At 37.5% G+C, this 12,388-nt stretch overlaps 1 protein-coding gene across 1 annotated transcript; it reads left to right on the forward strand.

Moving 5' to 3' along the window:
- The first annotated feature begins 678 nt into the window (after positions 1–678).
- On the forward strand, positions 679–10,495 carry LOC109337314. Its single transcript, XM_019574265.1, has 17 exons — positions 679–1,182; positions 1,891–2,244; positions 2,371–2,511; positions 2,859–2,991; positions 3,102–3,215; positions 3,287–3,360; positions 3,447–3,521; positions 3,961–4,053; positions 4,167–4,227; positions 4,742–5,074; positions 5,341–5,467; positions 5,563–5,662; positions 8,335–8,404; positions 8,494–8,646; positions 8,788–8,883; positions 9,288–9,607; positions 10,021–10,495. The coding sequence occupies exons 1-17, from the start codon at positions 1,111–1,113 to the stop codon at positions 10,276–10,278; spliced, it is 2,574 nt and encodes an 857-aa protein (XP_019429810.1). The 5' UTR covers positions 679–1,110; the 3' UTR covers positions 10,279–10,495.
- Positions 10,496–12,388: the final 1,893 nt, after the last annotated feature.

Genomic DNA, 12,388 nt, shown 5'->3' on the forward strand with positions numbered 1-12,388 from the left:
AAAATGTCTATGAGATGAAGATTTATTTTTGTCCTTTAAATTATTTAAAAATAGACTGTACATCAAATTAATTATTTTTAATATTTTTATTACTCACCAGTCATTTTGACTCATTTATAAACTTTAATTACTACATTAATTTGCTTACTACAAAAAATAGCATCAACTAACTTCAGCGGTAAGATTCACTTCAAATTCAAGGCATGATGTTTTAGGTAGAACGAAATAAAATGTACATGAGCTAAATATTTATCGGCTATTTGTATAAAAATTATATACATTCAATATAACAATTATTTATATTAATTTTTTTAAAAAGTTAATAATAATAAAATATGAGAAGAATAATAAATAATATAATGTTAATTAATAAATAATATAATATTAATTTATAAATATCACATAGTGTTAGTAAGTACATTTTCTGCTCGGTGTATATTCATTTTTTGAGAAAAAGATATATATACTGACAGTCTAAAGATTTTTTATATTGTTATTGCATTATCTACTATTAATTTTTTAATTATTAACTTTTAAATAAAAGTAATATAAATAAACGGTGGATGATACACTGTAATAAATCGTACATTTTACACTCTTCATTTTTTTCTCCCCGGAAGAAACCAAAAATGATTAAATATATGTTATTGTCCAACCACTCCACCCAACTCCTTTGATTTTTTCTTTCCTTCACCTTCTTTCATATTCCTATCTTCACTCTCTCTCAGTCTTCTTTTTCATTTCCAATTTCCAAGAACGACAACAACATTAGCAGAAAACTTTACACCGTCAACTTCCAACTCAAAACTTAACACACTCAACCCCCAACTGAAAACTTAACACCGTCAACTCCGTTATTCGAATTCAACACCTCATATTTCTGTGTATTTATTATTCCAATTTCTCTCTTTTCATAAACCTTCAACATTGTTCACAACGGTTACCGTTATAGCCAAAACGGTACCGTTTTTGGTACTTCACTCTTCTGTAGAAAAGGTTTTATCGAAAATGCATTGTACTCAGCGATTCTTCTGTGTTCTGAATCCGATCGATAAAACGCGGTCGTTTTAATGGAATCAGTGTCGTTTTCATTTCAGTGTTCACCGTCTCATGGAGTTAATGGTGCGGTGTATGCTCTCCAGATTTTGTTTTAAGCTTCGATTCGCCGTCGTTGTTTTTGAGGTTAACTCTGATACTTCATCAATTTTTAATTTATTTCAGATTTATTTTAGTTCAACGGTGTTCTACTGTTTAGGGTTTAGGTTTGGTTAGGTTATGGTTTTCAGATTAAGAATGTGAAGTTAAATTATGAGTTAGGAATGAAGAACGTACTTGATTGGAAACTTAAGTTTGAAATTTCTGTATTTGCTGAAGATTGATGAGCTAAAACGGGTAAAAATAAAACAAAATAGTTAGGCTGTAGAGTTCACTTTTTCAAAGTTTCTTTTTTGATATCTTCTCAGCTATTACTTTTGCATTTAGTTTTTTGGGTCCATTTGTTTAGGCTTAGGCCTAAAAATAAAGTAATTTTGGCAAAACTGATTTTTCGAGAAGCTGAAGATGTGCTGGATTTTGCAGGGAAAAGGGTATAAAATCACGTTTGGTAGATTTTGGGCAAAAGTGCTCTAAAGGCACGTTTGCCATGCCCTAAACTTAGAAACCAATACACTAACAGCTTCGGCTTTTTTATAAATGCTAATAATAAAAATAATTACTTTTCCAGTGGAAAAAGCTTAAACAAACGGCCCCTTGAGCTAGTCATTGGTTGAAAGCAAAGTTTGTTAATTTTTATTCCATGGTGTATGTTGAATGCATCGCATATAGGAATATAGACAGTATGGTTGCTTCAGTTGGATATATCTATTGTTAAATTTCTGCTTCCTTCTCCAGGTTGTGTTGATATTGGCATTATTGGAAGCCAACAATGCAAAACCCCAAGAACACCAGCTTCAATGGGGAGGCTTGGAAGGGAGGGTTGAGAATGTTGCCTCACACTCTTGCATACATGACCAGATACTCGAACAGAGGAAGCGACCTGGTCACAAGGTCTATTCTGTTACCCCACAGGTTTATGAGCCTGGTCGTTCAAAACCCCTTAGGCATAAAGGTAGGGCATTACTTGGCTTGTCAATGTCACCAGCGCTTCAAAAGGATGTGAAGCAACCTATTAGAATATTTCTAAATTATGATGCTGTTGGCCACTCCCCTGACAGGGACTGCCGAAAAGTTGGTCATATTGTCAAAGTGAGTGCTACTGCTTTAATATGAATGGAAAAAAAATGTCTTTAGAGTGTATATATGTAGCCATAACATTGGTATTCTCTTTGTCATGTATTAATTAAAGTTAATCTTTAATATTTTTATGAACAGCTTGGGGAGCCTTCTGTAACTTCTCTTCATGGTTTTCCATCATGTAATTCTCACGCTGATCCTCCAATCCTGGGTGATTGTTGGTATAACTGCACTTTTGATGATATCTCAGGAGAGGACAAAAAGCATCGCCTTCGTAAGGTAAATTTTGTTATATCTCGTTTTAATCTTGCTTTCTTTCACTAGGCCAATAGTAAAAAGGGCGCACTGTTGCTATAAAGCTCCTACTATGGTTGAAGTCCAAGGAAGAGCTACACCCACTATGTGCGTCTACAGTAGGTAGAGCTACCTTGCACATGAAAGAGGCTGGTTCTAGAACTATAACTTGTTACTTCTGAGTCACATGGCGGCAACTCCAACCTTTGCTGATAGTCTATGCTCTTTATTTCTATTGGGCCTGTTGTTGTTAGAACTATAATACTAGTTAAATTATTACTTTTCGCATAAAGATTATATAGATATTTATCATTGATAGAACTTCATTGCAGGCATTAGGTCAGACAGCTGATTGGTTTAGGAGAGCATTGGCTGTTGAGCCTGTCAAGGGGAACTTGCGATTAAGTGGATATTCTGCATGTGGACAAGATGGTGGTGTGCAGCTTCCTCGTGAATATGTTGAGGGTACGATTCATTTGTTGCATGCCTTCTGTGAAAAATATAGTTCTTATAAAAATTATTTTGGACTTGTCATAACGGATTTAAGAGAAGACCTCTTTCCTCACCTTTTGCAGAGGGAGTGTCTGGTGCTGACTTAGTTCTTTTGGTGACTACAAGACCTACAACTGGAAATACACTTGCTTGGGCAGTGGCGTGTGAACGGGATCAATGGGGCCGTGCTATAGCTGGTAGGTTATCCTAGTCATCTTTGTCTTCCATGTGGGATTCAGAACTCGAATTATTTTGTGTGTGCGTGCAGGTCATGTTAATGTTGCTCCTCGTCATTTGACAGCTGAGGCAGAGACTTTACTTTCAGCTACTTTGATACATGAGGTTAGTTTGGTTTTTGTGTATAAATGAGATGAGATACGAAACATGAATGGCAATTTGCAACACTGTTCATATTTGGATCTTGTCAGGTTATGCATGTTCTTGGTTTTGATCCACATGCTTTTGCTCATTTTAGAGATGATAGAAAAAGACGTCGTAATCAGGTATACTTTTTGTCCTTAAAGATTCCCTTTTTTCTTACAACGTAAATGAACAAATGATTATCAAGTATACTTTCCTGTCTTTGAGATTTTGGGCATCACAGAGTATGAATTACTAAATGTCAATTACTTTTCTTGTTATGGTTGCTGTTGTTGTTCTCATCTCTCAGTATTATAATTGGTATGGACACAAAATTTAATGGGTCTGGTGAATTGTACTTTTATACACTATCTTTTTTGTGTGCTGCTGTAGTGGTGTTTGGAATATTTTAGCGGGGAATATCCTTGCATTTAATTAAGCCACACATTTGTGTATTGTCTTGTTTAGAACTACTTCTCTATTTTTTCTTTCTAACACATGTTGACAACTTTTCTGTACCATCACTCTTTCATGTCTGCCATTTTACCAACTCATTTTCGAAGCTCATCATTGGCGTTGCAGGTTACTGAACAAGTTATGGATGAAAATATTGGGCGGATGGTAACACGTGTGGTTCTTCCACGTGTTGTCATGCATTCACGTTATCATTATGCGGTATTTGCTTGAGACCATATTCTATCATAATTGCAATGTTATTTTTGCGTTAACTTTTCCTTCATCTGGACTCTGAAGCTTCAACAAATGATTAATGAGTGATTCATTGGCAGGCATTCTCAGGAAACTTTACTGGTTTGGAGCTGGAAGATGGTGGAGGACGTGGAACATCAGGTTTTTAATTTCTCCAGTTTTTCTTTCTTAATATATATGTCTAATTCCTTTTCTTTTTGCTTTTCACTTTGGATGTCACAAGTTCAAATTTTGGAAATAACCCTTGTGCTTGCAGGGGGCTGTGTACTAGGTTGGTGCCTTGACCTTGCCCCCTTATCCAACCAAAGTCTGTAGTTAGACTAGTGAATGCTGGCTGCTGCTGTATCATTTTTATGAGAATATGCTTAAATAATGTGGATTTCTCAGCTTAAAATTTATATCTTATATGCAACATGAAACATTAAAGTAAAATATCTTAAATTTATATCTTAAATTCCACCCTTTTTCTTGGTAAGATCATAAAACACGGCATTAGCATTCCCTTGTTTTTTTTGTTTTAAAATCTTTGCCCAAAACTTAATAATTTAAAGTAAAATAAAAAATGCTTCTTTGAGATACTGTGGATTATGTTTAAGCATCAGCTTCTGCTACCCACCAGCAAAATATCAAGTCAAGTTTGGTAATATGTTTACAGGGTCTCATTGGGAGAAAAGGCTTTTGATGAATGAGATCATGACTGGTTCTGTGGATACAAGATCTGTAGTTTCAAAAATGACACTGGCTCTCTTAGAAGATAGTGGATGGTACAAAGCCAATTATAGCATGGCTGACCGTCTTGATTGGGGTCGCAACCAAGGTACTGAGTTTGTTACATCCCCTTGCAATCTCTGGAAGGGGGCCTATCGTTGCAACACAACACAGTCTTCAGGTTGTACGTATAACAGAGAGGCAGAGGGTTACTGCCCAATTGTAACTTATAGTGGAGACCTTCCTCGGTGGGCTCGGTATTTTCCACAAGCCAATAAAGGTACATGATATCATGTCTTCATTTCTAATATTTAAGGTAATGCTAATCCATGTATTCTATGTTGATGCCTTTCATCTATTGGCATTGCTTGGGTAATTCCTTGATGGTAGTGCTGGACTGTAAGAAATTATTCTAGTTCCTAGGATGTTGAATTCTGATTGATTTGTCACTGTTTCTTTCTCTTGTTACCCATCATTGATTTTTTGTATGTGATTGGTGGCCTTTGTAAGTGGTTTTGGATACTGAATGATTGGTGGTCATTGCAGGTGGACAATCTTCATTAGCTGATTATTGCACTTATTTTGTTGCATACTCCGATGGATCATGTACAGATACCAACGGTGCACGCCCACCTGATAGAATGCTAGGTGAAGTCCGGGGAGGCAACTCCAGGTCCGATTTTGACTGTGAAAAGTCTGATTTGCATGTGTTTTCTATTACAATGTGAAGAGGTGGAGTTTCTAACTATTGCTCCCTTCTAAATGCAGGTGTATGGCTTCATCATTAGTGCGAACAGGATTTGTACGAGGTTCTGTGGCCCAGAGTAATGGTTGTTATCAGCACAGGTGTATCAACAATTCTCTAGAGGTAAAGTTTAGTGTGTAGTTGATAAGTGAAATGTATACCTGATAGGGTGCAGGGGAGACCACCCATTACATGGGTGTACCAGAGAAGGCCAAGGCCACGTGGCAGCATTGCTGGAATTATTTCCCAGGCAGTGTAACTGCCGAAGGGGAATTCTGGTTGGGGGAGGATAGTATAAATAGTGAAGAGGGGGTTATTGTTAGTTAGTTTTTGGGAAGTTACATTGGTGTAAGGGAATTGATTCAGGGAATCAATTAGGGTTCTTCTTTCATTGAATTATTCTCATATTTCTCACATTCAATAAAAGCATTTAGCATTGGGGATCCAATTGATCCTGAATTGATTTTCTTGATATTCTTTCTTCTTTTGTGCGTTCTTGTATCGGTGTTATCAATGGTATCAGAGCACCAATTTTGGTGCCCTGAAAACCGCTGCGATTTCGCCATTGATTGATGAATATGCGAAGTATGTCACAACCGGGAGAAGAGTGTGAACAAGAACGTGAGGAGATGCGAATGCGGTTGGAATTCGCAAAAGCATTGGCCAAGAAGCACGAGGAGTAGTTGGTGGAGATGACGGCGAAGCTGGCCCGCTGCCGCATCGCCGACGATCCTGTTCACGGTGATGATGTCAAAAGTGTTGTTCACGGTGGTGGAGCTGTTCGCGGAGAAGAGGAGTTCCATGGTGACGAAGCGCAATTCCGGCAGGAAAAATGGAGGAAATTAGAAATTCCGATCTTCTCCGGTGATGATGCGTTTGGGTGGACTCATCGGTTGGAAAGATACTTCCAATTGAAGGAGCTTTTGGAGAGTGAGAAGATGCAGGCCACGATTATGGCACTTGAAGGGAAGGCATTGAGTTGGTACCATTGGTGGCAGAAGTGCAACCCGAGGCCGAATTGAGAAGGGTTCAAGATCGTCGTGATTCCTCGATTTCAGCCGTCCATGATCCAGAAGACCAGAATCCGTTTGAACAACGATTGTCTCTCAAGCAAACCGGTTCAGTGGAGGAGTTTGTAGAGGAGTTTGAGAAGTATGTGGGAGCTTTGAGAACAATCGATCAGAAGTTCGCGATATGCTTATTTTTGAATGGATTGAAGGAAGAACTTCGAGCTGAGGTAAAATTGTATGAATTACATTCTTTGTCAGAAATTATACAAAAGGTGTTATTAATTGATTAAAAGAATGTGATATTGAGCAAGAAAGGATCATATGGTTATGCAAGTCGAAGTGGGGGTAGTCATTGAAGTAATCCCTACCCGAGAATTGTGACGGTAGAATCAAAAACATCGTGGGAGAGTAAACAAGACAGTTTCGGTGGGAGTAACACCTTAGGGAATTCCAGGCCGAAACCAGCTAGTGAAGGTCTACGGTCAAGAGGAGGGGAATTCAAGCATTTAACTAGTGCCGAGGTCAGAGAAAGCATGACAAAGGGCTATGTTTTCGATGTAATGAGCCTTATACCCGGGAGCATCGATGCAAAAATAGGCAATTCCGGATGCTCATTTTGGAGGAAGATGGGGAAGGAGAGGAGTCCTTGGCTCCGGTCCAGGATTTGCGGTTATCGTTATGTTCCATGCCTGGTTTTACTACAACCCGATCCTGGAAGGTGGAGGGAGTGCTAGGGGAAGGTCGATTGTTATTCTCATTGACTGTAAAGCTTCTCATAACTTCATAGCCAACGAATTGGTGAGGGAGTTGAGTCTAGTGGTCCAGGATACTCCTTCTTACATGGTGGAGGTAGGAGATGGACATAAAGTGAAGTGTAAGGGGAGGCCACCCATTACACGGGTGTACCAGAGAAGGCCAAGGCCACGTGGCAGCATTGCTGGAATTATTTCCCAGGCAGTGTTTTCCTCAGTTTTCCCTTGAGGACAAACTGGTTCTTTTGGGAGGGAGTATTGATAGGGTGCAGGGGAGGCCACCCATTACATGGGTGTACCAGAGAAGGCCAAGGCCATGTGGCAGCATTGCTGGAATTATTTCCCAGGCAGTGTAACTGCCGAAGGGGAATTCTGGTTGGGGAGAATAATATAAATAGTGAAGAGGGGGTTATTGTTAGTTAGTTTTTAGGAAGTTACATTGGTGTGAGAGAATTGATTCAGGGAATCAATTAGGGTTCTTCTTTCATTGAATTCTTCTCATATTTCTCACATTCAATAAAAGCATTTAGCATTGGGGATCCAATTGATCCTGAATTGATTTTCTTGATATTCTTTATTCTTTTGTGCGTTCTTGTACCAGTGTTATCAATACCTCTATGTGAGTGTGTATGTGATGTGAAACACAGTAATCGAAATTGAAATTTGATAAAACTAAGTGACGATAGATCATTATGGCGTTGTTTGATACATGTAGCCGACCCCACCTACTGAGATTAAGAAACCCCAGAGACGACTGTTTAAATATATGATACAATAATTGAATTTGGCATGTCTTTTCCCTTGTTCTTGATAGGATGATGATTGCATGCTTTGTATTCCTTCCTGTTGGTTTATTTCTAAATTAGTGGTTACTTCTGTATTTGAACAACCATATGCTTGTGCCTGCCTTCATTGATGTTTAGACAGGCTGCAATCTTAGCTGCTCTGTTCTCTTGCTCGTATTTGAATTGTATGCTTATCCATCCATTCTTTTTTTGTTATCGTGAAAGTCACCGAATGAAGCTCCTTACAGGTTGCTGTAGATGGCATCTGGAAAGTGTGTCCTCGGGCTAGCGGATCCATTCAGTTCCCTGGATTTAATGGTTAATATTACTGTTATTTTGTTTGTTTATAGATGAGTGTCTGATTCTCATGAAGTTATCAACTTACACCTCATTATACTTTTCTCTAGGTGAATTAATCTGTCCTGCTTATCACGAGCTTTGCAACGCAGATCCAGCGCCTGTGTCTGGTCAATGTCCCAATGGATGTAATTTCAATGGAGATTGTGTTGAGGGAAAGTGCTACTGCTTTCTTGGATTTCATGGTCATGATTGCAGTAGACGTGAGCTCTCATTTCCCATGCTATATTTTACTCATGCATTCATTGTGTTTTTTTCATCTGCTAAGCTACCTTTTGTTTTGTAGCAGATTGTAGATTTTACTCTTTCATCTTATCAAAATTTGTTCTCTTTACATATTCCAGGTTCCTGCTCTAACAATTGCAGTGACAATGGTAGGTGTCTCTCCAATGGAATTTGTGAATGTAAAGCTGGCTACACTGGTATTGACTGTTCCACTGGTATGCTCCAAGTTTTATACTATGATTAGATATTCCCTGCAATACAATTTCTTCATATGAGTAATCTACAGTTATGTGCCCAAACATTTTTTCCACTTAATTTTTATTTGGATTTTAGGGTGTGTTGGTATCATTAGTTTTGTTGCCCTACTATCTAAAACATATATCAGCAACATCTTGCTTACAGAGTTACAGGTTTCCTTAAGGATAGTTAACCTCCAGTTAAAGTAATAAATGGAGGCTTCTATTTTATGCACTTTTCCCTGACTTTTCATATCAAAATTACATGTTAATTAAAATAGATTGGGTAGGACAGCATGTATTTAGTTAAAGTGGAAAAACAATTAGGTTATTGGCATGACCCTGGTACTAACGAATTTCCTTTTTACATTAAAAATATGCAGCTGTTTGTGATGAGCAGTGCAGCCTTCATGGTGGGGTTTGTGATAATGGAGTTTGCGAATTCCGTTGTTCTGACTATGCAGGATACACCTGCCAGAACAGCTCCATGCTCCTCTCTAGTCTTTCAGTTTGTAAAAATGTGCTGGGAAATGATATTTCTGGACAACATTGTGCGCCCAGTGAACCTAGCATGCTTCAGCAGCTAGAAGAAGTGGTTGTGATGCCCAACTACCATCGGTTATTCCCTGGTGGTGCTAGGAAATTATTTAATATATTTGGCAGCTCCTACTGTGATGAAGCCGCTAAGCGGCTTGCCTGCTGGGTAAATCCTTTCTTTTCAAACCAAAGTCATTTCTTAGATTTCCCTTTTCACATTTTAACATGATTTTATTTTATTCGTAGTCAATGTCAGCTTTTGTTCGTGGATGTAATTGTTGTTTTCTTCCCCTTCCTTCCGTATTATGTTCACTCACTTTGCATTGCTTGCAACCTTGCATTTTGATAAAAACCTTGGTATAAGCCAAATTTAGTTGGTTTAATGTAAGATGATACAAGGACATGGTTGATCCATTGGCTTTGAGTAATCCTGATTTCTCAAGATGCCAATTCTAATATTGTGCCTTTTTATGTTATAATTCTTTTCTGAATTGTAATGCTTTGTGACCCTGTCTCTACATATTTAACTATAGTTGGTAGTGTTGCTAATTAATCTCAGCTTGGTACTTACATTTCCAGATTTCAATCCAGAAGTGTGACAAGGATGGGGACAATAGGCTTCGAGTTTGTCACTCCGCATGTCAGTCTTATAATCTAGCTTGTGGAGCTTCACTGGACTGTGGTGACCAAACCCTTTTCAGCAGTGAGGGGGAGGATGAGGGTCAGTGCACCGGCTCTGGTGAGATTAAATTGTCATGGTTTAATCGACTGCGAACTAGATTTTATTTGAGAAATAGTTCCTCAAGTGGAATATCTGTAAGATATAGGCAGCTTTAGCTTCATTTTTATTTTCTATAGCCGTGGTTTGGATTGTAATTTTATAGGGTTATTGTAGGGAAGCAACACCTTAGGATTTAGGGATTGCTTGCTCATCCAACATTGTCTAGAAAAAATGGATGAGTAAGTTACTTAATTGGCTTTCAAAGAGAGCCTCTTGTAGAGAAAAATAGTAGTCTATGGAAAGGAATAGTAAATGAGGGGAGAGAAGAAAAAGGAAATGGGAAAAAAATGAACTAGACATGTTTATCAGAGCTTTGGCCAAAGGCCTTCTAAAGGGAAAGAAAAAAAAATTATGCTTCAATCCTTCTGTATATATCACTTGGTGTGTTGTTTTTCTTTAATTTGCCTTTCAGTTTGCAACTCTTATATTTTCCCAATTTTTCTCATACACCATCTTTTACACCTTATTTTTCTCCTACATTGAATGTTCATGTATGCCAGTATCAATTATATAGATCAATTGGCATAAGGTTGTTTTAACTTAAAAGGTCTTGAGTTGAAGCCTAGTGTTTGTGATACATGCACAGGTGTGTTACAAACTTGGTAAGAAAAACTTTACTACCTTTGGGATCTTATTTGGCTTGAATTTTTTACTATTTTCAAGTTTCAACATCTTGTTATTGTTGCATGATTTTCACGTGGGATTTACCTAATTGTATTTAATCGTATGTAGTGGGTTCTACCATGCTCCACCAAATAATAATGACCTAAGAGAGTAATAAAGATCATATCAGTTTTCATCACTATTCTATATATGTTAATCATATTAAAATAAAGTAAGATAAGATACGACTGATTAGTTTCGTTGCTAAACTTCTACTCCTCTCACTTTAGCATAAGAGAAATCACCACAATCTATAATTCTGGATGATAGAGTGCTGGTGGTATTTAATAATAAGAAGCCCCCTGAAATCAAATAAAAAACATTATAGAGATAGCATGAGATATGGTGTAAGTGATTATGATTTTGTTCATAGGTTGCAAAAAAGGGAATAGATGATGGACATGCAAAGAAGGTTGATACTTGCCACGATGGACTTGGCTCTATCTTATAACTAAGGGTGTAAGACACACTTTTTCTGTATAACTAAAACTTGTGCTGTTTTCATTCGATCCATAAGTATTCTACTAGGCCGAAGATTAAAGGTTTAATCCAAGCGAAACTTGTTAAAAGAGGAGTTCATGTTGTTACATATTGTCACACATGTAGAAATTCAACATAAGTGGCAAGTGGTTCAACCAAATTTCTATTTTGACAGTTTTATATTGTTTTTTATTTATCTATAAAAAAGGCTAATATGAGTCGGATCTCAGTGGTTTACCAAAAACATGCCTCAACTCTCTAGGTCTCTTGGCGTAGTACACTTATAGAACAAATTGCTAAACACCAAAATCCTTATATTTAGGCTTTGTTTGGGAGTTAGGAAGTAATGGGAGTTAGGAAGGAAAGGGATGGAGAGGGATAAGAGGGTGAGGAGGGGGAAGAAGGGAATGAGAAGGGAAGGCAAATTCAAGTAAATCCGGAAGTATGAAATTTAGATAGGAGGTGGATGGAGGGTTAATATAATACAAAAATATTATTTTACCTTCTTTAAAAAATCAATAGTATGTTATGTATTATATAATGTACAACAAAATGGCATAAATGTAATTAGAAAATATTAGTAAAGATAATTATGTATTTAACCTTGTTTTCCTCCCAAAAAACCACAATTTGGGGGAACACCAAAAAATGGTACAAAGGGTTTTAAAATTTTTCCAAAACCCTCGGTCTTCTCTAACCAAAATTCCAAACAAGGGAATCCCTCTTAAGCCCCTCACTTTCCTTCCCTTCCCCGGCCTTAGAGCTATAGTTGGGGAGTAAAGGAAATATTAAACTATCCTTATTTTGAAAGAAAAGAAAAAAACCAATGAAAGGAAAGGTCATGGCCCATGCTCCACCTACCACCTCAAATCCGCCCTTACAAAGGTGAAATGTAAAAGCTGTAATATAATGTGACCGGGGCACTGATAAAACAGGTCATTGGAAATAATTATATCAAATATTAGTACTTAAATTCCAGCAAAAAATCACTTGTAAAATTGTACCTTATATTTACTGGTTATG

Source organism: Lupinus angustifolius, unplaced genomic scaffold (assembly GCF_001865875.1).
Source record: "Lupinus angustifolius cultivar Tanjil unplaced genomic scaffold, LupAngTanjil_v1.0 Scaffold_5_90, whole genome shotgun sequence".
NCBI lineage: Eukaryota > Viridiplantae > Streptophyta > Magnoliopsida > Fabales > Fabaceae > Lupinus > Lupinus angustifolius.